At 58.0% G+C, this 25171-nt stretch overlaps 1 protein-coding gene across 2 annotated transcripts in view; it reads right to left on the bottom strand.

The window, feature by feature from the left end:
• The window catches only part of ADAM33 (ADAM metallopeptidase domain 33), a 30576-nt gene extending 5405 nt beyond the window's left edge, over positions 1-25171 (bottom strand). The window contains exons 1-19 of one of the 2 annotated variants that reach the window (XM_054824901.1): positions 24939-25171; positions 22032-22114; positions 14809-14885; positions 11153-11228; positions 10601-10677; positions 9870-10056; positions 9381-9446; positions 9196-9267; positions 8531-8697; positions 8333-8417; positions 7496-7638; positions 5084-5261; positions 4638-4727; positions 4080-4275; positions 2865-2973; positions 2121-2325; positions 1095-1172; positions 530-638; positions 36-186 (exon numbers count right to left, since the gene is read on the bottom strand). In XM_054824901.1, the coding sequence (XP_054680876.1) occupies positions 36-186; positions 530-638; positions 1095-1172; positions 2121-2325; positions 2865-2973; positions 4080-4275; positions 4638-4727; positions 5084-5261; positions 7496-7638; positions 8333-8417; positions 8531-8697; positions 9196-9267; positions 9381-9446; positions 9870-10056; positions 10601-10677; positions 11153-11228; positions 14809-14885; positions 22032-22114; positions 24939-25065 (2276 nt within the window). In that variant the 5' untranslated portion in view covers positions 25066-25171. The remainder of the gene's footprint in view (positions 1-35; positions 187-529; positions 639-1094; positions 1173-2120; positions 2326-2864; positions 2974-4079; positions 4276-4637; positions 4728-5083; positions 5262-7495; positions 7639-8332; positions 8418-8530; positions 8698-9195; positions 9268-9380; positions 9447-9869; positions 10057-10600; positions 10678-11152; positions 11229-14808; positions 14886-22031; positions 22115-24938) is intronic. The other variant, XM_054824900.1, reaches the window with a different exon arrangement.

The following is a 25171-nucleotide window of genomic DNA, read 5'->3' as shown; positions in this document are numbered from 1 at the left end:
CTCAAGAGAGGAGGGATTTAGGACACATCACCCACCTATAAGTCTCCTGGCTCCTCCTCCTCATCTCCTTAATCCATTTATTCAGGAGCGAGTTCTCCCGCCGGTACCAAAGGTAGATGATCATCATCAAGGCCGGGAGGAAGAGCAGGAAGATGAGCAGAAGGGTTATTAAGATGGCTTCATGATCTGGCAGGGAAAGCACAAAGATGAGTGTGGGACTGTGAGAGCCAGCAGCCTCCAGCTTCAGTCGATGGAAACGTTGGTCGTGTCTGCCCATTCCCGGCCACCCAGGCTAGAGACATCATTGCTGATCACATCTCCAAAAAGAGAATGGTACCATCTGGTGGCCTCTGATTAAAACGAGTGGCCATCAAGCAACCAGAGCTGGGCACAGTCTGCCTGAACAGACCTGACCCAGCACATCTGGGAGCACAGCTGCCAGCAGCTTTATCACCCCATCTCCCCATCTCGTGACATCGCTCCAGCCCCACCAGCATCACAAGGCACGGGACGAGGAGTCGGGACTCACTGTCACGCTGCACAGGGCCACTGTCCACGCTGCCGCCCAAGCCTGGCTTCTCGCAGTATGGGGGAGCCCAGCCGGCATCGCAGTGGCAGTTCTTGTTGCTGTTGCAGACCTGCAGAGAGAGAAGGATGGTTGGAGACCACGAGGGATGTATGGAAACGGTGGTCTGTACAGTGGGGATGAAGGAGCTTAACCCCTGCCAATATCCACCCCTTGAACATCACTTACATCATGCCTGTGTTGCCTTCAAATCTGTGATTGCAATGTACAGAGATATTTTCTTGCTGATACTTGTATTTCCCTGCTCTTTGCAGAAATTTTTAAGACAGATATCTTATACCCTCAGTTTTCACACTGCTTCACTAGACAAGCCTGATGCCCTTAATACTTCGCATTAGGCTAGAAGTTTGTTAAACATCTTCCCCTTGATGTTATGAGAGCATGAGAGTGTTATGAAAAGCAGATGCCCACTGCATTGCAAGGGTCATCCCTGTGGGAGACGCTTGGTTTTGCTTAAGAATCTGCGCTCATCTCAGGAGCCTGCTGTAGGTCTCAGGCAATAACTCACCCCATGGCTGTTGCACCGGGAAACACACTTTTCCAGCTCAAAAAGGGAGGCATTCTGGCACCGGCGATCTTTGCAAACCTGAGAGAGAGCCAAGAAGCCAAGGTTAGGGAAAGGTCCGAGAGAGGGGGGACAGTGATCTTCTGGCTTCACAGATGGGAGTTCTCTGGAACAATGCTGTCCGTTGGAAAATGCAGGTTGGTTAAATTGTATTGTTCCAGGTCAACACATTTCACTCCAATTTTCAGCACAGCCCAGGAAACCCCTGCCATTCCCCCATCCAGCACGGCTCAGCAGAGACCAGCCACCTCCACTCCCACTCCCCTCCCCTGACAACCCACCTGGCAGCTCCTGGAGAAGGCATTTCTCATCTGGTCCTAAAAGGCAGGCACCAGCCAAGAAAACCAACACTGGATTTCAAATTCAGCCATCCTTTCTCATGAAAATGTTGACATTCTGGCCTTCCATCCCAAACTGGGATGAAAATTTCACAATTAAAATGCCAAATAGCAAAGGCTGTATCTCCCCAGCCAGCTCTGTCTGGCGTGCATCCCTGCTACCATGTTGTCAACCAGGCTTCTACCCTTTCTCAGCTGAACTGACCCTCTGTAAAGTACTTGGAGAGGCAGGGGCTGTAAAAAACCCTAATGCTCAGTTAATAGGATCTGTTCGAATCTGTCATCTTGATTCCTAACACAGCTTTCCCCTGAGGAACAGTTTATTCACAGGAGGAAGCCTCATCCATCAAGTGCTGGGGCATGCAATTCTTGTTGGGGTTGGTCCACTATTAAATCAGTAAAGAAGCATGGAGGCCAGAGAAAAGAATTTGGTGGCCTACACACAAGCCTCTGGTGAAGTCCAGAAATGCCCCAGTTGAGATGTCACTGAGGCAACTGCAAGCGTAGGGTGAACCACATCCCATGGCCCAGCTGTAATGCAGAGAACAGCCAAAGTCTACACTGGAGCTGGGACAAGAGCCAAGGAGCTGATCTCCTGGAGGAGACCCCAGCCCTAGGACGAGGTACTCACCATCCCATCTCCACATTTCGTCCCCGTCATCACCAGCCCAGGGTCGGAGAGGTCTTCCTCATCATCCTTTGTGGTGTACATGTAGGTGCCTCGGCACTTCACCTCCCGCCCATTGAAGCGGATGGTGGTGTCGATGGAGACGGTGTTGGTCCCCTGGGGCTTCTTAGCTGAGCTCTGGCACTGGATCTTTCCACACATAGCATCCCTAGGAGCAGGGCACAGTCAAGGTGAGGGCAGGAGATGTGGGTACCAGCCACCTCACTCTCCCTGCCCCATCACCCCCTGCCCCACTGCCTGCTGGCTCACCTCCCCCTGAATTTATGACCATGTCAGGTTGTGATGGGGGAGGCTCAGATGGTTCAGAAAGGGCTTAGATAAATCATGGGCAGGACAGAGAAATGCTGGAAGGAACGGGTCAGGGGAGCCCTCTGACATCCCTGGTCTAACTGGGAACACTGGAGAGCACACGCTCCCTAAATAGCATCTCCTGCGGATGCTGCCTTTGACTTTCCCTTCAGGCTGGGCTGGGAGATGATGCACGGTGGGACAACCTCCCAGCAGCGATGGGGACTGAGCCCAAGAAGGACCTGGTGGCTTCCTCAGGTCCAAAATGGATCTGGCCCAAGGGGTGATGCCAGGAGGCTGGGGTAGGACCCTTCCAGTCCCTTCGCAGGGGTGGGCAGGGGGGGCTGTGGGTGTGGGAGGAGGAGATGGGGCACCCATGGGTGCCAGCGCTGCACCCACCTCTTGTCGCATTTCACATAGCGCCCTTGGCTGTCTTTGCCGCAGTTGCCGTAGGTGTTGCCAGCCATGTTCACATCCTGGAAACAGGCGTCCGGGGCCGGCCAGGCACCTGCAGGGAGGCAGGAAAGGTCCTGCATGGGATGGGGAAAGCCGCCAGCAGGGAGAAATACCAAAACCGGGAGCAGCGGCTGGATGCTCATGGAGAAAACACCATGGAAAAGTCTCCCAGAGAGCTGCTGCTGTGGGTGCCAGGTCAAGAACAGCACAAGAGGGGTGAAACCCCTTTTCCCTGGGGTCTAGCAGAGGATTTTGGCCCTGGGGGAGGATTCCCTGCCCTGTGTCTGGTGCAGCTCTCCTGGGGGTACCCACAGGTGCTGGTCCTGGGGGTGGCAGCACTGTGATGCAAATGGGGACCTATGTGCCCTGTATGGGGTAGGAGCAGTAGCGGGGTGTACACAGGTGCGAGCGGGGTGTTGGGGGTGAGGGTGTGGGGACTGTAGCGTGACGGGGCAGGCTGCAGCACGTGGCCATACGTAGTGTGGGCATCCTACGCAGCATGGGGTCGTACCCAGCTGGGGGCCATACACAGCAGAGGGCCATATGGAGCCTATGAGCTATGGGCCATATGCAGTGGGGGCAATATGTATGCAGTGTTTAACAACCATACAAAGCATCTGGCCAGGTATACCTTATAAGCCACATCACCTATGGATCATATGCAGTATAGGGTCTATATGGTGAGGGCCATATGCAGAATATAGGCTAACTAAAGCAGGGAGGCCATATACAGTCTATGCTGTGCATGAGCCATATGCAGTGCTGACGCCGTACGGGTTGCACCTACAGCGTGGAGGTCACTTGCAGCGTATGGAGTCATGTGCAGCACGGGGATCATATGCAGCATGGGGGCTGCATGTAATGTATGGGCTGTATGCAGCGTGCGGACTATAGCCAGAGGGCAGACGGGCTGTGCACAGCAGAGGACCAGGCACCCGTGAGTGTGCCTGCACAGCACCCCCAGCTCTCCACGCCAGCCCCACGGATGCTGACCCCAACCCTGGATGGGGACAGCACAACCCCTCCATCCAGCCCTCCTCCCACCCCACGGGCAGGGGGCACGGGGACCCCACGTACAGACACAGCGCCGAGACCCGACGTGGCTCCTGCTCCAGAGATGGGTGGCAAGGAGACAGGGCTGGGGCTGGTGGGACTCACCTGGTCCCCAGAGCTGGACACACTGCTGGTGGTGGGTCATGCACATGCCGTTGCTGCAGTAAGCCTCGCCGTAGGCGCAGGACGAGCCATCCAGCAGGTATACGTTGGCTGGGCAGTAGGGTGAGGCACCCGTGCAGTATTCGGGAAGGTCGCAGGATCCCGCCGCTTCCCTGCAGATCGTCCCAGCCACCTTTAGCTGCCGCAAGAGGAGAGAGAAACATCAGCACTGAGTGGCAGCAAAGGGGCCAAGCCAGGATTGCTGTTCCCTCACGGTACAGCTTGGGGCCATAAACCTTCTATAATGTCCCCTGTGGGACTATATGGGGTTGTCAAGGTATAAAGCCAAATTCCTGGGCTGGACCCCAGCCACAAAGCAGCCAGCAGAGACTCCCCTTCGGACATGAGTTTACATATAACCCTCTTTGTTTGGCACCGGGTGGGGGCTGACCTCAGGGACACGTGGTGTGTGAATCCCGGGGGGGTGGGGGGGACGTATCTCCCTGCTTAGCCCATAGGCGGGCGGGTGGGCGCAGTGGGGGGGCACAGCGGGGGGCTTACCTTGCAGTTCTGGCAGCAGTCACCGTGGGCACACTGGGCCCCCGCCTTCAGCGTGCAGTTGTGTGCATTGCAGCACGGGTTGGTGCACTCCTGCATGGGGAGAAGAAGACACCACCACGGTCAGTGAGTCCATCCCTTCCCCGTTGCTGCCCCCAGCCCCTTCTCCACCCATCACAGCATTGCTCTTTTCACTTTGACGATGGGGAAACTGAGGTACAGGGGGGATGAGGAAGACCTGAGGACTCTGAGGCAAAGTCAAGAAGAAAGCCAGACCCAGGTTAAATGGATTTAGGAAGGTGGGACTGGGAAAAGTGCTTGAGATGGAGTCCCTGTGGTGATCAGCAAACCTCTTTCCTTTAGAAATACCCCTCTCCACATGGTCCACGTCCAGCCACCCAGCAGCTGAGCTGAGCCGCAGGAAAGCGATGCAGAACCCAGCACCGTACCTCCACCTCCCCGCAGTCACAATCTTCTCCTTCCTCCAAAAAGCCATTGCCACATTTCCGTCCCACCACCAGGTCCTTGGTGTCGGGCAGGTTGAAGAGACACATGCCACCTCCCTTCTGGAAGTAGTTCTCCAGCTGCCTCTTGCTGCAGGAGCTGAACACGCGAGGGAAGGGGTGTCTGCGCAGGGGACAGATGGGGAGGGATGGGAACCGGGGCGATCGGGACCAGGAGAAGTGGAAAACCACAGTCAGAGCTGGGAAATAAGGACACGGGCAAACTAGCACAAACCCTTCCAAGAGCAGAAGCCACCATCGGCCGGATGCATCAAGACCCTGAACATCCCCCACCCCAACTCACATGGCTGAGCATCAGATTAACAACCAGGGGACACCACACCGAACCCAAATATTTTCCAGAATGGGATGAGGTGGACAAGCAGAGCTGCTATTTGCCACCCCCAGAGCATCAACCCTCCAGCAAGAAACCTCTTGGAGACTGGAGACACCCATGGTCTGAACCTCAAAGCCCAGGGAGCACCCATGCCTGCAGGCTCTGCCAGCTCCATGCAGGTGTAGGTGTCACCTCCATGTCTCAGTCTTTTGCACCTGGGACACCACAGACACCCCCATCCTGAGCGCAAGTCAGGTCTCCACATCTGCAGCGACTCTCTGCTCAGGATGTCTGCTAAATATGTGCCTGCCACCACCAAACCGCTGACAGGAAACACCCGTTTGGGGCTATTAAAATACCTCCGAGGCTGAGATGGAGAAAAATCTTCTAAAAAATTAAATAAAAATGGAAAAGAAACAGAAAAATAACCCCGTATTAAATCATTCACAAGGCCTGAGCAGCAAAAAACCCACCAAAGTCAGAGCCTGCTACATGTAAGGTTATTTCTCTAACAGCCCAACTGGCCTTTCCTATAAGGAGCTGGAGAGAAACAGTGATTTTCTAGAGAAGCTCTGAGCATGGTTCTTCCGTAATTTTGCACAAGTTTTTGGGGTTTTTTTTGCGTGATGTATTAAGAAGGAGGAAGCAGAGAGAGAGAGAGCTGTGCACAGCTCTCCGCTTCAGTGCTGGTTTCGTTTCCTCCTATTGCTGAAAAAAAGGTTTTATTTCATATCAGAACATCTCATTTCCGAGATGACACAGAGGGCTTTTTTCTAAAAGTAATTTTGAAGGCTGGGGGAAATCTCTTGAGCTGCCAGGAAAGCTGTAAGTCCACGCAAGTTATGGAAGGGTGAGCAAATAAACATACCCATGAGCTGGTACATGAACGTGCAAATAGGGACAGGCTGAAGACAGCCAAAAATAAGTTTCCTGCCCATTTTGGGAAAAAAAAATATTTCAGCAAAAATAAGAAGGAAAAAATATTACGGGGAGATGTCAGCTCAGAGAGCTTTTCCTGTGGGGGTGAGCAGGGGCACAGCTGAGCTACAGCATCTGCTACTGTTTTGCACCAGTGCATACAGCTCTGGTAGGTGGGGAAGGATAATTAATTAGTAGGACAACTAAAGAATAAGTGCACAACTGCCTCGTCCTGGAAAGCCGGTGCTTTTCCCCACCACAATCCACCTAGCCAGAGACTAAACCCCACGGGGTCAGCGCCACGGTCTGACAGCCCTGAGAGGCACGGGAAAACAGCCTGGGGACACCCTGACACCGCGTCGTGGTTTCTGTTATTTATTAATTGGAAGAGCGGGTGGGTTCAAATAACAGGGAACAAACAAACAGCCGCTTTTCTGCAGCGCAGAGAAATCTGGGACGACTGTATCCTCGGGAGCTGGAGAGCCCAGCAGAAGGACTTTGGAAGGGTAAGTGGCACCAACCGGCTGAATTTCGTACAGCTCTGGGCTGAATTAAAGGGTAAAAGCACAGGAAAACAAACCCCGGAGGGATGCCAGAGGGCACGAAGGCTAGCGACTGCCACTCCGGAGCATCCCGCATCCAGATTTAGTGGGGTTGGGGTGCAGGATGCGAGCTCACCCCACCGCAGCCCCGCAATGCTGTGAGTCCCCACCGGCATGGCCAGGGACCGGGCACCCCTCGGACCTCCGGTCTTACAACAAAAATTAATTTCATCGTGCCGAGGTGTGCGTTAGCCCAGGAAAATGCCTTGGACTCACATAATGTGTCTAGCAGGTGACATCCATTTGCTTCCACCCTTAGCTCTTTCGGGATGGGACTGCTACCCCTCTGCTACCTCCCTGGAGCCCACCAGCCCTGCCTGCTCCTGGGAACTGGGATGTGCAGGGCAAACGGGGACGAGGGCAACCAGCCAGGTCCCCCTTTGCACCCGCAATGGTGCAGGACAGGGCCCCCTCCCTGCTACCCAGCCCACCCAGACACAAACAGCATCCACAACCTGCTGGGGGGCTTAGGGGTCGCACCCCGTCCCCACCGCCACTTACCCGGTGGCCGCTGCCATGACGCAGCCACCTTGTTCCGGGGTGGCCTCCACGCAGCAGCCTGTGCTGTCGTGGCTCATGCCGAAATTGTGGCCGATTTCGTGGGCCATAGTGGCGGCTGCTCCGACGGGCTGCTCCGAGTGGTCCTGCACAGGGATGGGGGATGTATCAGCACAGCAGCCAGGAGCGATGGTAGAGGGCTGATCCCCCAGCAGGGAATGGGGCTGGGGTGATGGAGGGACCACAACATCCCTGGGATTGCAACTGGATCCCGTGGGAGGGACAGAGAGAGGGATGGAGGAGGATTTATGGCAGAAGTAGGGTTTGGTCTCCTACAAGTTCCACATGGGACTGGTGGGAAGCATTTTTGCTGGAGCCAACTACTGAAAACCTGGGGTCTTGGAAGGTCCATCCCAAAAACGAGACACCTCGGTGTCCCACACCACCACCCTGCCTAGGGACCTCAGGTCACCAGCGCCTCAGGAGGAGAAGAGTTATCTGGGGCAACGACAACCCTACAAAACGAGAGAGCACAAGCAGGGAACAAGCAGGGACTACTCAATATGAGGGGCAGAAGCAATACAGGAGATCCCAACGCTGCTGCTAGCTGCAACCTGGGGATGTACATGGGGTGGGAGATCTTTCACACCCTCCTTAGTACTTGGCCAACATCTGAGAGGGGTAAGGGGCTATCAGCATCATCGTTCGCTCTCAGGCTGCATCCCAGGACCAACCCCAGATGGCTAGTCCACCAAGCCTGTGAAGAACCCCAACAAGATGGGGTGGCAATGGGCTCCTTCAGCCTGGAAGGAGAAGCAGGGACCCCCGTGCCCCTCTTACCATGCTGACACCTCCGGAGTTATCCGCGCTGCACATCCCCTCCAGCGGGGCCATGCCGATGGTTGTCCCCCTGAACGTCTTCCCTCTGCCCAGAAAGAAAAACGAAGGGGCAGTTAGCACCCCAGGGGTGGTCTGGAGACCCCGCTCCGAGCTGGGAGCCCCCTGCCCCAACGTCCCCAGGTCCATAGGGGTGCTCACGTCAGCAGCTGGGCATTGTCGTGCTTCTTGCGTGACCTCAGCGCCTTCTTCCATTGCAGGAAGGACCAGAGCGTGGCGTTGGCGTCGCTGGTGACGGTGCACTGGTCCCGCTCCGTCCACACCTCCAGGCCGATCAGGGCCACCTTGATATTCAGTGACCTGTAAAACTGCAGGGAGGGGACAGGGATGGAGGGGACGGGGACTGGCATTTGCTGCGCATCCTCCATCCCTGCCACGGCATTTCATCTGGTGGGTCACCATGCTTTCCCTCCGGCTGGGTGACTTGGGGACACGCTTGTCCCACATCCAACCTGCAAGCATGAGCTCTACAGGCACAGGAGCCAGTCAGGGTGGCACGATGCCATCCATCAGTTGACAACACCTAAGCACATCCCTGCTCTTGTCGAGGATGCCAGCATTGATCCCCAGCACCACAGCGGGGTGAAAAGCCAGCACCTTCTTCATGGCTGCATCTCAGCCGATGGGTGGCAAAGCATTTTCCACCACGTGCTCACATCTGCCATCTAAACTCCTAGCCACAGCGACATGGGGACAGTCCCTGAGGGCCACCACCAGGCTGGCCCCGAGCTCAGCTGCTTTCACATGCACTGGGAATGATGAGGGTGGTGACAAGGGACCAGCAGGTCCTTCTCGCCGGCCATTACCTTGTCCACATAGTTTGCGATCTCCACGATGCGCTGCTTGGTGTGGCCCAGGTTGAGGTTCTGGTTCCTGTACTGCAGAGAGACAGGGATGGGGAAGGGTCACCGGAGGAAGAGAAGGGAGGGAGACAGAGAGGGGTCCTGGCTTTTCGGCAGGGGACCAGGTTTCTGCCCCCTGCGGTGCTCACCAGTGTGTGATCAGCAACGATGAAGAGCTCCATGTACTTCATGGTCCTCCAGGCATCTCTCTTTGCCTGCAAGACAGACAGCAAGGCTCAGAGAAGCAAAGGAGTGGGCAGCCCATAGCTCTGGGCATCTCAGGCTTCCCTGACACCACAGAGCTGCTCAAGAAGGACAGCTGAGAGGGGAAACTGAGGCACAGGGCGACAAGGAAAACGTGAGTGGCTACAGTACAATTCCCAATGTCACCTCACATCATGTCCCACACCGTATGACCCAGCACGTGGTATCCAACCCTTTGAGGTCTCCTGCCTAAACTCAAACCAGGCAAGCTGCCCACACAGACCCCTCATGTCCCATCTGCCTGTGCAACCCTGCCCTGATGCCAGGGGTGATGGGCACCCCGCCACAAGCTGCAGGCATTTAGCAGGGGTGCAGACAGCCCCGCTCCCCACCCAATGCCCCTCCGTGAGCCAAGGACCCCGGGATGGATTTACCCGGTTGTGCACCGGCTGGAAGAGCCGAGCGATGTCAGCAATGGTGCTCCCGAAGTCATCGCCGTGGCCGCAGGTCCCACCTTGGATGGGCAAGTGCTCTGCTCGGTGGATGATGTGGTGGCCCGGCTCGGGGGTCCCCAGGGGTTTCAGGTAGTAGCTGGTGTTGCTGCTCAGCACTATCAGGCCCCTGGCAATGGAGAGCAGCCCCCGATGGCTCCTGTTGTGCTTCCACGCCGGCTCCCCCAGCCCCTGCTGAGGCCCCACAAACTCACTGCACCTCAGCTTGGTCCATACCCGGGGTGAGGGCAGAGACAAGAGTGTCTCTGTCAGTACAGCCCTATGAATTAATATACCCTTAGCATTAAAACCTCCGTGCCGGTCAGACCACGCCAAGGCGGGATGGCAGCTGGTGGTTGCAACAGGGCAAAGCTCCGTCCTGGGGTACCCGCTGGGCGTGCGGGATCGTGCCTCCTCCAGAGAGGAATTTCCTTGAAGGCAGCTCATGCTGCCAGAAAAACGGTTTCTCCCCGCTGCCCGCCCCACGGGTCAGGTGAAGGATGGGAGAAGGGGAGGATTGAAAATCAGCCCCACAAAGAAGCACCTAGAACTGGGCTTGCAGGACCATCAGTGCTGCTCTGGGGGTGGCCCTGCAGAGAGGAAGGGGGCGTAGCCGGATCCGTCCCCCTCTTTGTGAGCCCCACAAGCCCCCCCCACCCCGCACATCTCCGTACCGTATTCCTGAGCAGGTGCTGAGGACAACCCAGGAGCCACCGTAGCCCCGGACATGCCCATGGTAGTAGCAGTGGTCCTGGAGAGAGGCAAGAGCGAGACCTCCATTAGAAACCACCACGTTGGGCTGCACAGCAACAAACCCCGCGTGCTCGGCCCAAAAAACCACCCATTTTGCATTTCCCGGCCGGGCAAGCGGTGTTTCTTCACATCAGGGAAGGGGAAGGATGGAGCCCGGGAGGCTGCTGGCGCTGGCAGTTCAGCCCAGGACACAGACAGCCCCGCGCCGGGCTCGGCACGCTGGAAGGGGTGACAACTGGCTGGTGGGGGGACGCCAGGGAGAGCGAGGCGCTGCCTGTGTTTATTTCCCGAGGTGCTGTATCGCGGCCAAGAGATACAGGAGCCGCGTGCTGCTGCATTCCTCCCGCAACAGGCGCCGGGGATGCTGCCAGCGAAAACACCGCGCCCCATCCCGGAGGGGGCTTTGGCTTCATCCCAAGTACTGAGGCACCCCGAAAAACGGAGATGAGGTATGCCTGTCCCCCGGCACCCACCGTGTGGTTGGGGGTCACCGTCACAGGCTGCCCATCCGCGCTGTAGTGTGTCTCGGTGTAGCCCGGCGCCAGCAGCCTGCGGAGAGAGGAGAGGGGTGAGGACACCCCGGGCTGCTCCCGGCACAGGGACACACCAAGCCTCTGTGACCAGCTCTGGGCAGCCATGGGCTGAGCTGTCTACCCCCCCCTTCACAGCCCCCCTTTGCAAAGCTTTGGGCAGCAGAGCTGGCAGCGTGGCCATCACCGCTGCATCAGGGCTGGCCCCCAACCAGAGGTTGCCCACTGCCAGCAGAGACATGAATCACAGTCCAACAAGTGAGCAAGGAAGGAGCTGCCCATTCTGCTTTGGGGTGCTCCTGGTTTGGGACAGGTGACCCACACAGGGGGAGCCCGGCTGCCCACCCACCCCCTGGCTCAGGAGCCACCTCGCCACCACCAAGGACGAGCAGCCAGGCAGGGTGACAGCTTCTCCATAGGGACCAAAGCCCTGCGGGACTACCGAAGTAGTAATACTTCCTGCTGGGCAAAGAAGGGGTCAACCCCATTCCTGGAGTCCAGCCGAGGACACAGGAGATTTGGGGTCTCCGACACAGCCACTCCCTCTGGCCTCGGGCATGTCACTTCGCCTCACCCACAGCACAGCGAGGATGATGCTCCTGACGCAACACCCCAGCAACAGGGTTGGGGGTCCCCGAAAAAAACGGACCTGATGGTGAGAAAGCTCTGCCCCTGCCTTCACCCCACGTGCCTCGGCTCCCCCCCAGCTGCTGGCCATCTCCCACCGAGGCCGGTCCCGGAGCTGCGCGTGACGCAGCCCTGTCCCACCCTGACAAATTGCTTCCTGCCGCGGGGAAGAGCCAGAGCTGAGTTTGCCACCAGCAAGCGCATGGGGCTGGGGGGGGCTCAGGGAGCAGACGGGGGGGATTTAGACTGAAATGACCCCACGGGTGGTGAGAGAGAAGAGAAGGGGATGGGGGTTTCCCACGCCACCCAAATCTGTGCCACCTTGCCCAGATGCCACGGTGATGGGCACCCCACCGTGAGCTTGCAGCCGCCGTGGGGATGGCAGGTCCCCCAAAGGAAGGGCAGCGAGCACACAGGGGTCTCAGCCACCCAGAGAAGGACAAAGCAGGGCTGGGCTTGCCCATGCTGGCAGTTTGGCCCTCGGTTTGTGGGGTTTGGCCCTGTCCCAGAGGTTTTATTCTGCAGCAAAAGAAAATAAACCAAGCAGCCGGCCCCAGAATAGCCCTCCCGCCTCTTAGTTTCTATTTTGCAACCAGTTTGGCCCCAAAAATGTCGCTGTGGGCACGTTCCTGGCTTCCCAGCCCGCCTGTGAGTGGGTGCCTGGCACCAGTAACTCCAGTTACAGCAGAGAAAGGAGACAGGAGCTCAGCCTGGGTCCTGGAAAGGGACCCGTGGGCAGCCTGGCAAGACAAGTGCCCAGCCAGCACAAGGGCAGATAGACAGCTGCCCACACAGGACGGGGACAGGGATGGGGACGGGTCGGCTGAGGACAGCAGAGAAGCAAAAGCCTCCATACCGTGCCTGGGGAATAGGGGGAACTGGAAGGGTTGAGCTGATCGCCCAACCAGGGGCACAGCAAGTCCCATCCAGGGCACAGCGAGTCCCAGCATGGCTCAGACCACTGGGATGTCCTCTCCAGGGCAGACCAAGGACCAGGAGCCCCGGGGAAGGAAGGACAAGGAGATGTGTATTCTCCTCCAGCACAAGGGAAGGTCTTGTTGGAAGATGCCACAAGGGATGGTTTCAGAGGCTGACCACATCTCCCAGTACCAGAAGAAAGAAGATTTGAGGTCTAGCACAGCCTCACTGGCCCGTCTTAGCAGGGCTAAGGTAGCCCTGTACGCTGGCACAAGACAGCAATGTAGATGGCCAGGGCTGCATTGGTCTCCCCAGTAGACACAACTACCAGGCACAGCTAGTCCTGGGTGCTGTGGACTACCCTGGGTGCCATACAGACTGCCTTGGGTACTATGGATGGTCCTCACTGCCATAGATATTCTTGGGTGCTATGGACTGCCTTGGGTGCCACAGATGGTCCTGGGTGCCATGGAAGTTCTTGGGTACCATGTCTTGGGTGTCATGGACTGTCCTGGGTGCCATGGGTGGTCCTGGGTGCCACGGATGCTCTTGGATGCCACATACTATCCTGGGTGCCATGGATGATCTTGAGTGCCATGGACTATCTTGGGTGCCATATATGGTCCTGTGTGCTATGAGTGCTCATTGATGCCATGGAAAGTCCTGGGTGCCACAGACAGTTCTGGGTGTCACAGATGGTCCTGGGTGCCCCAGACAGCCCTGAGTGTCACCAAAAGTCCTGTGCATCATGAATGCTTTTGGGTGCCATGGATGATCCTAGGTACCACGGACTGCCCTTGGGTGCTCAGCTCCCTTTTGCTGCCACCAACCCTCTCATCTGTTTCACTGTGCCCTCATCCAGAGCTCAGCATCCTGCAATGCCCCATGCTTCTCCAGTCCTGCCAGAGGCACCACAGCCACCAGGGATGCTCTTCACCCCTCCTGGCCACACCCATCCCTTCAGCATGGCAAAGTGGTACCAAGCCAGAATTAGGGTCATGAGAGGACATACAAATATCTCCAGGCCTGGTGCACCAGCTAGAAACAAGGCTAAGCTTCTCACGTGAGCTTTCAACCCCCACTGCCAACCCCCCACATTGCCCACAGTCCTAAAACACAACGTGCATGGGAACCCCCCAGTGCTCCTTCCCACACACCAAAGGTCCCGCTGGGACCTGCTCCCCGGCAGGGCTGTTTGGGGGACACCATGGTGGCTGCTTTTGTACCTAAACAGCAGCAAGAAGAGAGTTCTGCCACGCACGAGCCTCCCACAGCTGCTGGTGAGAAGCAGAAGCGGAAGCAGAAGCCGTTCCTGCAGAGATCAGCTTTCTGCCCTACTGCACCACGGGGCCACCTGGCACCAGGAGGGACCTGAACCAAAAAAGGGACAAATGTCATGAGGTCTCAGGGAGAGAGGCAAGGAGAGCCGGGCAGGGGATGGAGATGATTGCTCTCGTTGCTCCAGCCCAGGCACGAGGGGATGCCAGGCTGGGTGAGTGTCACAGGGGACAGATGCTGCTGGCACCTGCATCCAAGCCGAACCAAAGAAGCCTAGAAAGGTTCGAGCAAGGCTACAAGGCAAGGTCACCCAGGAATGGTGCCAGGCTGCCAACCCCAAGACCAGTCCAGCAGAAGAGCAGTAGAGGTTTCCAAATCACTGCCAGCAGTCAGCATTGCCCACCATGAGATACCTCCGAAGACCTCACAGGATTAGCCCCACCAGCGGGGTGGCAGCCCAAGAGCCCCCCCATCCCGCTGAGCCTCTGCCTGGCACATCTCCATCCCCTAAGCACCCCACACCACCTTTACCCGTGCTGGGTCCTGCACCGCAGCATGGAGCCAAGGCTGTTTCTTGCATGGGATGGGTGTGGGCAGTGGGAAAAAGGAACATTTCAGCCCAAACTGCCGCATCAGCTGCAGCCAGCAGGAAGCCACACCGGGCCGTCCCTTCCCCTCTGGGCAGGAAAGCCAGGACAGGGTGGCCAGGATCCTACTGTTCCAGGTGGGACTGTGCCAGGGGCACCCCATGCCCCTTCCCCAGCCCCGACACTTACTGGTTCCTCTCCAGCACCAGGACGAGCTCTCTGCCCTCGGCCATCACGGCCACCTTTGCCCGGGCAGGCGCTGGCACCTACAGAGGAAGCAAAGGAGGGACAGGGTTAGAAAAGACAGAGCCCAGGACGCTGCCAGCCGGGTACCTGTCCATGCTGCTGCCTGCTTGTATTATTGTAGGACCTACTGCTCCATTAGCAACGCAAAGGGCAGAACATGCAATGGATTTTGAGCACCATCCCTGTTTGGAAAAGCAGGAGCTGCCTTTCCAACCGCAAAACCGCAGCAGGAGCAGTGAAATGAGCAGTGAGAGCACACGTGCCCCAGGGCAGGGGTGAGTGGGGACACGGGGGCCAGGCGGTCCCTGAGCATCCTCAGCCACTCTTCAGGGGAGTGACCCACACCACTCTCACCTCCCAAAAGTTCAGCCCCTCAATTCAAGCTGGCAATGGACCATGGGGCACCCTGTGCTATTCCCACCAGACACCATCTCCTCTGCCCATCCCTGTCCCCAGCACCTTCCTCTGCTCCCCAACTCAGGACACATCCCAGCCTCTCCTCCATGGACCTGCTCCACCTACTCCATCCCCTGCTACAAGCCCGTGGAAGGTGAGAAATAAACCCTGCTGCTTGATTTTCCATGAACAGCAGCAGATAAAAGAGGATTTGCGCTGGGATTCACCCCGCAAGAGCTGGTGAGAAAGCAAATCCCAACTCTGCTGGCAGCTCCCCCAGAAAAAGGCAGCAAGAGAGAACTGATAGGGGATACAGGATCAGAAGCACTGCCCCGAGCATCCTGAACGGAGTCTCTGCGTGCTCTGTCCCACCGCGGCTCCATCCCACCGGAGATCCTGAGCCGGATCCTGCGGAGGCTTGTCCCGGGGTGGGTCAGCACCTGCGTGCACCCCTGCGGGGTATGGAAATAAACAGCAACCTCCTGGGCACCGGATAACTGCACCATTACAAATACTGCAGGGCAGCAAGAGGAAACGATTGACTCAGCTTCCCCAGGATGCCGGCGGTTTTACTCACTCCCTCACTTTGGAGGGTGTTAAATGGGAACCCTGCGCAGGGATCCACACCAGCACGGCTCATCTGCATGTGACGGGATGGGCTGGAGCCCAAAGTGCTGCCCTCCTCCAACGTCCCCACATCCCTTCCCCAGCTCCAGCACTGGGGACACTAAAAGCATCGCTCTGTCTCTGTTCATGGCCCGGCCGGCATTGCTGGCTCTGTCTGCCCCGCTCGGGCCCTCCCCATCCGTGGCGGATGCAGGGAGCCCGGCGGGCTGCCAGCCCTCGGCCCTGCACTCGGGATCTGCCGCGGGGCCCCGGCACCCTGGCTGCGAGCTGGCGAGGTTTTCCCAGGAAGGAGCCGTCCCAGCAAGGCTCCGGCTCCGGCTGCTTTTAGCATCACGGGGTTTTGCAGCCGGTCACTAGGAATGCAGCGGGGCGGGGGTAAAGTTGGGTGATTCCCAGCTCGGGCTAAACCAGAGGTCAAATCCTGCTGTCCCCTCTCATCCCTATGGAGATGGCCAGCAAGGCTTTGCTCCTTACGCAGCCCAGTCCTCACCCCATGCCCTGGGTACCGGCGAGATGGGGGGACCTCCAGCCTGGCAGCCCCAGGGCCACCGTCCCAGGGACCATCATGCTTATAAGGGGCAGCATGGCCAGGACAAAGCGTTTCGGGGTGCAGGGCAGCCAGGCACTGCTGCACCCCAGGACACAGGGCTTGTGCTCCCAGGACGGGTGTTCCTGTAGGTCCACCCCAAATTGAGCTCTAGGGATGGAGGAACCCCATTAAGTTGCTCAAACTGGCTGTGGGGATGCTTCTGGCCCCAAGGAGACCCACGGGTCTGAGCCCTTACGGCCTCATTTCCTGAGGACGGCAGCACGAGGACGTGGTGACGGAGCCAGGCCAGCCAAGCCCCCCCCTCTGCTTCCAACACCATCTTCCCAGCTCCAAAAAAGGAGACCAGACACAGCGCTTTAAAATAAAAACAACAGCAAAGCAAGCCGAGTCCAAGGCCCCGCCGCTTCCCGGCGAGCCCCTTCAGCACAGCCACGGCCACGGCGCGGCCGCGGTCCCTGCTCCCGGCGAGGGGCCCTGTGCAATGCAGGGAGGAGGAAGCCGGGGCAGAGGGCTCCCCTCCTTCAGCGATGGTGGGAACGGGCTGTATTTTTAGAACATGATCTTATACAAACATCACTCCTTGGCCAAACATGGTCTGTACATTTTTCTTGCCGTTTCCCTCCTTTCCCCTGCCTCCCCCTCCCTTTTTTCAAGCCTGCTTCTCCCCGTCTCTGCCCTCCCTAACACCCTCTCCCCACAGCCCATCTCCTCTTCCTCCTCCTCCACCTCCTCCCCAAGTCCCTGCCGGCTCCTTCCCAGATTTGAATTCCCCAGCAATTACTCCCTGCCTTGACTTAAGGGCCTTTACTGGCAAAATGCTCTTTCCCAGCTGCCGTCTTAAAGGGACACGTGTGCGTGCAGGGTTATCCCGGCATTCACAGCTCCCCGTTGCAAGCACCGTCCCGTCTCCCAGGCTGCCAAAGACTGGAACACAAACCGCTGCTAACGGGATCTGTGTCTGACCCCCGCGAGGTGATGCATCGCAAGCTCTCCCCTTCCCCGTGCCTCAGTTTCCCCTGAGAGCACATGGAGAGGCACTGGGGAGCAGGGGACTGATCCCAGTTTCAGCTGGGACGGGCTGAAAGCTGCTCAGCCCCTGGAGAAAGAAATAGCGGTAAAAAGTGGGAGAAGGAGGGTGCGAGCACCACTCATGCCAGGCAGGAGTCAACCCAACTCTAAGGCCAGGAAAGGTTATTGCATTAATTAAACATCGCTAATTTTGCCTTGAGCCTAACTGGCAGGTAGTTGGGTCCTCAAGAACTGTCTGCCAAGACGTTGTGCACCAGGAATGAGTAGGGATCAGCATCATCCCACGCTCCAGCATCATCCCAGGCTCCACCATCATCCCAGGCTGCAGCAACGTCCCAGGCTGCGGCACCGTCCCAGGCTGCGGCACCGTCCCAGGCTGCGGCACCCTCCTGGCCTTCAGCATCATCCCAGGTTCCAATATCACCCTGGGCTCCAGCACCATCTGGGGCTCCAGTACCTTTCCAGGCTCCATCATCATCCCAGACTCCAGCACCTTTCTGGGCTCCAGCATCTTCCTCCCCCACCCAAACACCACCACCTTCTTTCTCCAGCAGCCACGAAAACGATGCATCAGTCCCCGCCGCAGGCTGCAGGAACCACCTTCCCTCGGACCTGGCTGGATGTGGAGGTGGTGGCCCCTCTCCAGGACATCCCAAGCAAAGCCAGTCCCACCAGGGGTTGGGCTGGGAGAGGCGAAGAGCAGCTGGGATGAATCTGCCCTGGCCGGGACCCAGCCCGCGAGCAGCCCAGAAGACCCACTGGGCCGAGCTCGAGTCTATTTTTCTTTTTCAATCTGCTGATCAGAACAAAACCGCAGCGATGTTTGCAGAGGAGCTGAGGCCAAGGGGTTTGCGTTGTTTTTCGAGGGGAAAGACGATCTTTGTTTCCCCACGGCTCCTGGCTATCCTCCTCACCCAGGCTCCCTCCTCCGCCCTTGCTGGAAAGCTCCCGCTGCCCTGCGGGAGAACGGCTCGCTCGGGAGCAGGCTCGGAGAGCTCTGAGCTCCTTGGGAAATCACTAGTTAAGCCAAAATCCAAAAGCCACGTTCAAATCACAGCCCGGCCATCTGCTCGGGCAGGTCCCACAAGCCCTGAGTTCCTAAGTAAGCACATGCAAGCCTGGATGTAGCGAGGAAGACGAGGATCGGAGTTACCAGGAGATGGTCCGTAGAGGATTTGGTGATGGGTTTTGCAGCTGGAGCATCATGACTGAGCCAGGTCCTCCCCAGGCAGCTGGATCCCAGCAGCAGAGTTGGGATTTGAAGAGCACAGCTTGGGGACTGCATTGCCTTATCCTAAACGCACACCGGGATGGGGATCCGAGACCTGAAGGACAAGCCCCTCGCTCCAGCTGCTCACTGGAAAAGCATCCCGGGGGGCAGCCAGCTCCAGGGCAGTCAGGGGAACCAGGGTAATCCAGGCCCTGGAGACAGAGGCAGGATTTTTGGTCATTTTGAAGCAAACTCAGCTCAGGGACCACGTCAGGGTTTGCTCAGTCCTGCCACATGTTGCCAAGGGAAAAGGGCTTCCCTGCAGGAAACAGATTGCAGGAGTGCGTGTCCTCGGCACCTGCAGCTCGCCCCAAACAACGGGTCCTTCCCTTCCCCTCCCTTCCTGCACCCGGAGCAGGGCTGTGACCCCACATGGATGTGGTGCTCCCAGGGGAGGGGTCCGTGCTGCTGGCACGGGGGAGGGACGGGGTATCGTACCCCGACCACGACCCGCGGGGATGCTCCAAGCGTTTGTCAGAGAACGAAGGGGACAGCCACGTCCCACCCCCAGGACAGACACTGGCTGCTCCAGGGACCCGGCAGATGATCCCGTGGTGTGAGGGGAAGCGGTGGGTGGGAGGATGCTCCGTCGGTGCCAAGGTGCATTCCCGTACAGGGACAGGGTGCCAGGAGAGACCCAGAGGGAGGTTGAGGGGCTCTTTCTGCCTGGGTGCTCCTCAGTCCTCGTGATTTATAGAATCACAGAACCACAGACTGGTTTGGGTGGGAAGGGACCTCACAGCCCATCCAGTCCCACCCCTGCCATGGGCAGGGACACCCTCCACTAGCCCAGGTTGCCCAAAGCCCCATCCAACCTGGCCTTGAACACTGCCAGGGAGCCAGGGGCAGCCACAGCTTCTCTGGGCAACCTGGGCCAGGGCCTCAGCACCCTCATCTTAAAACATTTCTTCCTTATGTCCAATCTAAACCTTCCCTCTTTCAGTTTAAAACCATTGCGGCAAGAAACCATGCTTCGGAAAAAACAATTTCAAAGGGAAAGAAGTAAAACAGGGAATGCCACAGGCAGCGCAACAGGCCAGGTGGGTCCCCAGGGTGGGGACAGGGGACTCCCGCACGCCTGGGCCAGGATGCTGGGCACAACCTCCATTTCCAGCTCCGAGCTGTCAGCTCTGGCAGCCTTCACTCCGTGCCCCGAGCCGCAGAGGAGGAGTGGGAGGAGGATGCGGGCAGCAGCGGGGCAGGATCCCACCCCAAGCCGGCAGCGATGAGGGAGCTGTTTGCAATCAGGGTCCCCACGACCTCCTGCCCGGCCTCTCCGAAATCGCTTCCATGTGTGCCGGGAGCCGTGGAGCCCGCGGGGAGTTCAGCCCCGAACAATAGGAGAGAGGAGGGTGTAAAGGGGGGAGGCAGGGTCCAGCCCCCCCCAGCACCGTGCCAGCCCGCACACGATGGGACCGCAGGGCCACCACCACCATCCTCCTCCTCTTCCCACCGGCTCAACCTCGCTTCTCCAGGAGGAGGGAAAGGGGACACAGTGATGTTCCCCGGGACCGTGGCACAGGCCACCCCGCAGCATCCCACCCGTGGAGGAGCAGCCCCCGGGCGGTCACCACGCTCAAAACCATCATTTCACGTGCTCGGATGTTGTCTCCTCTCAGACTCCCACCCCAAAAGCCAGCTGTGCCCGGACAAACAGAGCGGGCTGGCGGCAATCACGCAGCCGTATTTATTTCCAGGATCTTTGCTAGAGGGCAGGAGGAGACGGGGCGGGGATGGGGTGGACTAAATCGATCCTAAAAATACGCTGGTCAGCAGTACCAGGGCGAAAAGAGCTGCTCTGGGGCTACGTCTCCAAGCGGGGAGCCCGCTCGCCCCTACCCCATCCTTTGGCTGCCACCGTCCTTCCCCCACAAAGCCTCCCCACTCCCGGCTGCGACCACCCTCCCTCTCCCCGCCTTCCCCCCCTCCAAGGAACAGGAGCCTCCTTGTTTCGGGCTGGCTGGAGCCAGCGGAGGCAGAGCAGATGCCAGGAAACACGCCAGGACCTGCCCAGCCTCCCTGTCCCCAGCCGGTGGCCATCCAGCCCCACCGTCCCGGGGTGCCCCGGTGACTCCCGAACCCCCTGCACGCCTGCGATTTGCACCCACCCAGCACAATTTTGGGCAGCAGGGTGTTAACGAGAATATAAATAAACCTCCCGCTGCCACACGTTCCCCGTCTCGAGTGCCCTCCAACCTAAATATAGACCGATCCGGCGCTGCTAGGAAGGGAGGGGACATTTCTGCAGGCTGACCACAGCATCCCTAACGCGATGGGCTATTTCAGCTGCCGGAGAACCACGATTCCCAGCAGCCGGTGTCGATGGGAGCGATGCTCCCAATTCCCCTGGGGAAAAGGCATTGTCCAGCCCCTCGGAGGAGTCAGGGCAGCACAAAGCCACCCTCCGCTTTCACTGCCGGGAAGCGGGGCTGACTACCCTGCTCAGTATCTCCTGCCTGGAGCAAGGAGGTCTCACTTGGAGGCATCTCAGATAGCTTCAAAGCTGCATCCTCAGCCCCTGCTCCAGGGAGGTACCACCAGAGAAGGTCACTTCCAGCACTGAGTCTTTTCAGCAGCAAATCTGCCCAGCCCCAAAACACAACAGTTTCCCACAAACATCCTCATTGGTGCTTGTTGTGCTGGGAAGCGATTTGATCTGCCCCGAAGGAGACCACAGCCCCCGAGACCCTCCCAGCTGCTGGGTACAAGGACCAGCTGCTGCGGCCGATGGGCAGCTGCGGAGCTGGTTGACCCCAAAGCCGGGCAAGGCGCCAAACCCAGGCGAGGGTCACCACAAACATCTCATAAAGAGGATTTGGAGACTGTGGGGGCAGTGGGGAGGGTGCAACAGCCAGCAGAGCAGCCCTGGGAAGAGATGTCCTCTCTGCCATGCAGCCCATGCCTGGCTTCTCTGCAGTCTTCCTAAGGACATCGCTCTTAAATCCTGCAGCACTTTCCCACTAACGAATATTGTTGGTCTGTCTGTCCTGGCCAAACCATCAATCTGATGACTTACCTCCATCTCCTCTCTCCAAAGCGCCCAACTCCTTTCTCCTCATCACTCTTGGCCATCTTTCCTACTGCCCAATATTTAGGATGACGCTTAATTAACTCACTGTTGAACCCTCTGCTTTCCCTGTTCATTACCCGAAGAGGGTAACGAGTCCTGCAAACTCAGCATCCCGCTCACGGGTTCTGCAAACTCAACATCTCCATCCAAGTCCCACCATGAAGACCTCCAGGTGCCGGACCCAGCCGCGCGGTGCCAGGGAGAGGAACCATCTCAGCTCTTACCTTTTCATCCAGGCTGACAGCTCGTCTGGTACGGCCCCTGAGGAGCCAGTGTGGGGTGACCCGCTCTCCATGGGACGGTGGCCCTGGGAAAGAGAAGACCTGGTGAGCGTGTGAACAGACCTGGCAAGTCCCTGAGAGCAGGAGCTCCTCTGCAGCCACATCAAGAGCGAAATGGGGGGAAGGGACAGAGCTGAGGACTCTGGCCAACGTCCAGCCACCTCTTAGGTATTTCTGGGGTACAGACACCAGCACGAAACCAAAGCATCGCCCCCTCCCCAGGCCAGCACCCTCATCCCTGGCCCAGCCTTTCTCCTGGAAGCCCCCCAGGAGCGTTGCTGCCCACCCAGGTCCCAAACCAGTGGCCTGAATTCCCTGAAACCCACCCTGGAGAAGCAGCCAGTACACGGATGGCATCACCCTGGCCCCGCTCGCGTCCCGGCCATCACCAACCAGCCCAGACAAACCCCACCGAGCACCCCAGCCCGGGGTGCAGGCAGGGGCTGTGCAGGCAGCACGGCAGCAGGCAGCAGCACATCCTCCTGCCTGCTCCATCTCTCCTCAATCACCCAAACAGCTTTTTTATTTTTATTTTTGGCTTTATGCTTTTACACCATAGATTGGCGTCATTTACGGGACGGGGAAGCGTGGTTCGATCACCCAGAAATCGAGCCGTCAGCTTTCCACCCAGAACCGGGCTCGAGCAGGGAGCAGAGGAGCTAAAATAGCTGCAGCACGTTACGGGTTTCTCTGAGCCATCCCAACTCCCCCGGGCAGAGCAGTACAAGCAATTCCTTGGCTCGATTAGAGACAGGCAGACTTTCTAAGATATTTTTTTTCCCTAAACAGTGTGGTTGTATTTGATTGCAGCAGAGCGAGCAGCTACTGATGACTTAAGCCTGGACAACAACAGAAAAAAAAAAATAAAAAAAAAATCTGAAGATGCTGCAGAAAGGGGATGAGGTCTAGCAAAAATGTCAAGGGCTGGACCACCTTGCCAAGCCAAATGTTGTCAGTGAAAGCTTGGATCTAGTAACCTTCCCCAGCAAAGGGCAAAGTTATTTACTAAGGGAGTGGAATAACAGGGCTTACGGCTTTATAATTTTATATGCTTGTTTTGGTTCCCCGTGCAACAATCTGGGGGGATTTGGCTTGAGGAAAGATGAAGTTATTGAAAAGAAAAAAAAAAAGATGAAGTTATTGGTTGGGAACTGCAGATTGAGCGTTTAACCTGATCAAGTTACCCAGCCCAGCCACGTCTGTCCCGTGAGGCCCCAGGACATGCCCGGCACTATCGCACAGTGGCATTTAATCAGCCTTCATTATATATAGCATTGAATCAGATTCCAGGAATAACTGCAGATAAGGTGGTGGCACGATCTCAGTTTCTTTCTCTTCACCTCCTCCGAAAGCGTCAGCGAGGCTCTCCAACCCCCCCAGCCGTATATAAGCCTCATTTTCTGCTGGGGAAACTGAGGCACGGCCATGATGCGATTTGCATTTAGCCGTAAGTGTGGGCAGCTCCAGCAGGTTTTGCTGCCTTCCCATTTCAGAGAAAGGAGAACAAAACCCCTAATTTGTCTTCCCTGGCTGCCGTGGAGGGAGAAGGGCAGAGAGACGCTGCCTCTCCCGGCTTGCTGCAAAGCCCGTCTTTCTCCCACGTTGTCTGGGGAGAGGATGAGACATGAGGGGCAGCCGTTCTGCAGGGATCACTGCGCTGGGCTTCGGGCCACGTCATAAAAACCTCTTGGTTATTATATTAAGCCTCGTGCTGTTCTGACTATAGCTCTCGCTGGGAATCGGAGACACTCAGAGCATGAGACAGGGCCTTAAAAATCTAAGTCAAATAAACCCAAATGCAGTGCAGAAGGGGTTTCCCACGCACGGCCCCCCTTCTCTTTCTTTTTTTTTTTTTTTCCTGGAAAACACACTCATTCCCAGCCCTTTCTGGGAATGCCGTGTCGGGAGCAGCATTGCTTTGGCGTTTGGGGTGTTTGCACCATTGCGGCCGGGCAGCCCCACGTTTGGGGGATGCCCAAGCCCCGAGATGAGCCCCGCATCGGCTCCAGCTTTCCCATCTGATCCTCCTCTCCTCTTCAATCCAAACAGAGTTTTCTGGCTCCCACCATCCTCCCCGCTCCTCTCCCAGCCACACAGCTCGCACGGGTCTCTCTTGGAGTTGCTCTAAAACTTATTTTCAGCAGCAGCAGAGAACCCAGCAAAGCTCAAAAGTCAAAACAAAAAAACTAATAAAAATAGCGCTTTGCGTGGAAAAACATCGGCCCCAGCGTCTCGGTGGGGTTGTGGAAGGAATTAGGGATGGAGAAGAGAAACTACAGGAGGCTGAACCCAACCTGGCAACCCCTCCACTCCTCCTATTTGAAAAGTAGTAGGAACCTCTGGGGAAAATAATGTATTTCCTCAACAACAGAAAAAGGCAAGTTTCACCCCAAAACAAGCATCAGCAGCACAAGCCACTGCCAGGTCCTTTCAAGGTGCCACCGCCCGGAGCTGGGATGGTTGCGGGGACCCAGGGGAGGCAGGGGATGGGGAGACGAGGGGTGTTTCTGCCGTTCGGGGGGTGCTGGGGGAGTGGGGGGGTGAGGAGCCGAACCCATCCCCTCTCCCGGGGGGGCCGCCCGGTCCCAGCCCTCCCATCCCGACCAGACCATATAGAGTCATAGCGCAGAGCCCGGCCCGGGCTGCCATGGGGCTCGGGGGACCCGCCGAGAGGGGGGGTTTGGGGGGCACATCCCCAGCAGGACAGTGGGGCCGAAGGGAAGGAGCGCTGCCCACGACCTCCCCCCCCCCCGCACTCCTCCCCTGCAAACCCCGGGGTACCCCCACCCGCACCCCCCTCCCCGCGGGCTGACCCTGGGGTGCGCCTCTCCCTCGCCCCCCTCCCCTTACCTCGCGGTCCAGAAGCATCCCCCCGGCCAGGGAGCAGCAGCAGCAACCCCAAGAAGAAGATGCGGCTCCCCCAAAAATCACCCGAGCCCCGGCGGCCGCAGGGCTTGCGGGGGGCCCGCCCGGCCATGCCGGCTCTCCCCGGGGCTGTCACCGCCTCCGCTCGCCGCCGGCCCTGCCTTCCCCTCTTATGCTCTCGGGTCCCCTCCCCTCCGCCCGGCTTCCCCCCGCCAGCC

Source organism: Grus americana, chromosome 4, assembly GCF_028858705.1.
Source record: "Grus americana isolate bGruAme1 chromosome 4, bGruAme1.mat, whole genome shotgun sequence".
NCBI lineage: Eukaryota > Metazoa > Chordata > Aves > Gruiformes > Gruidae > Grus > Grus americana.
The sequence above is the reverse complement of the archived record's forward strand: the minus strand, read 5'-3'. Positions and strand labels throughout refer to the sequence as shown.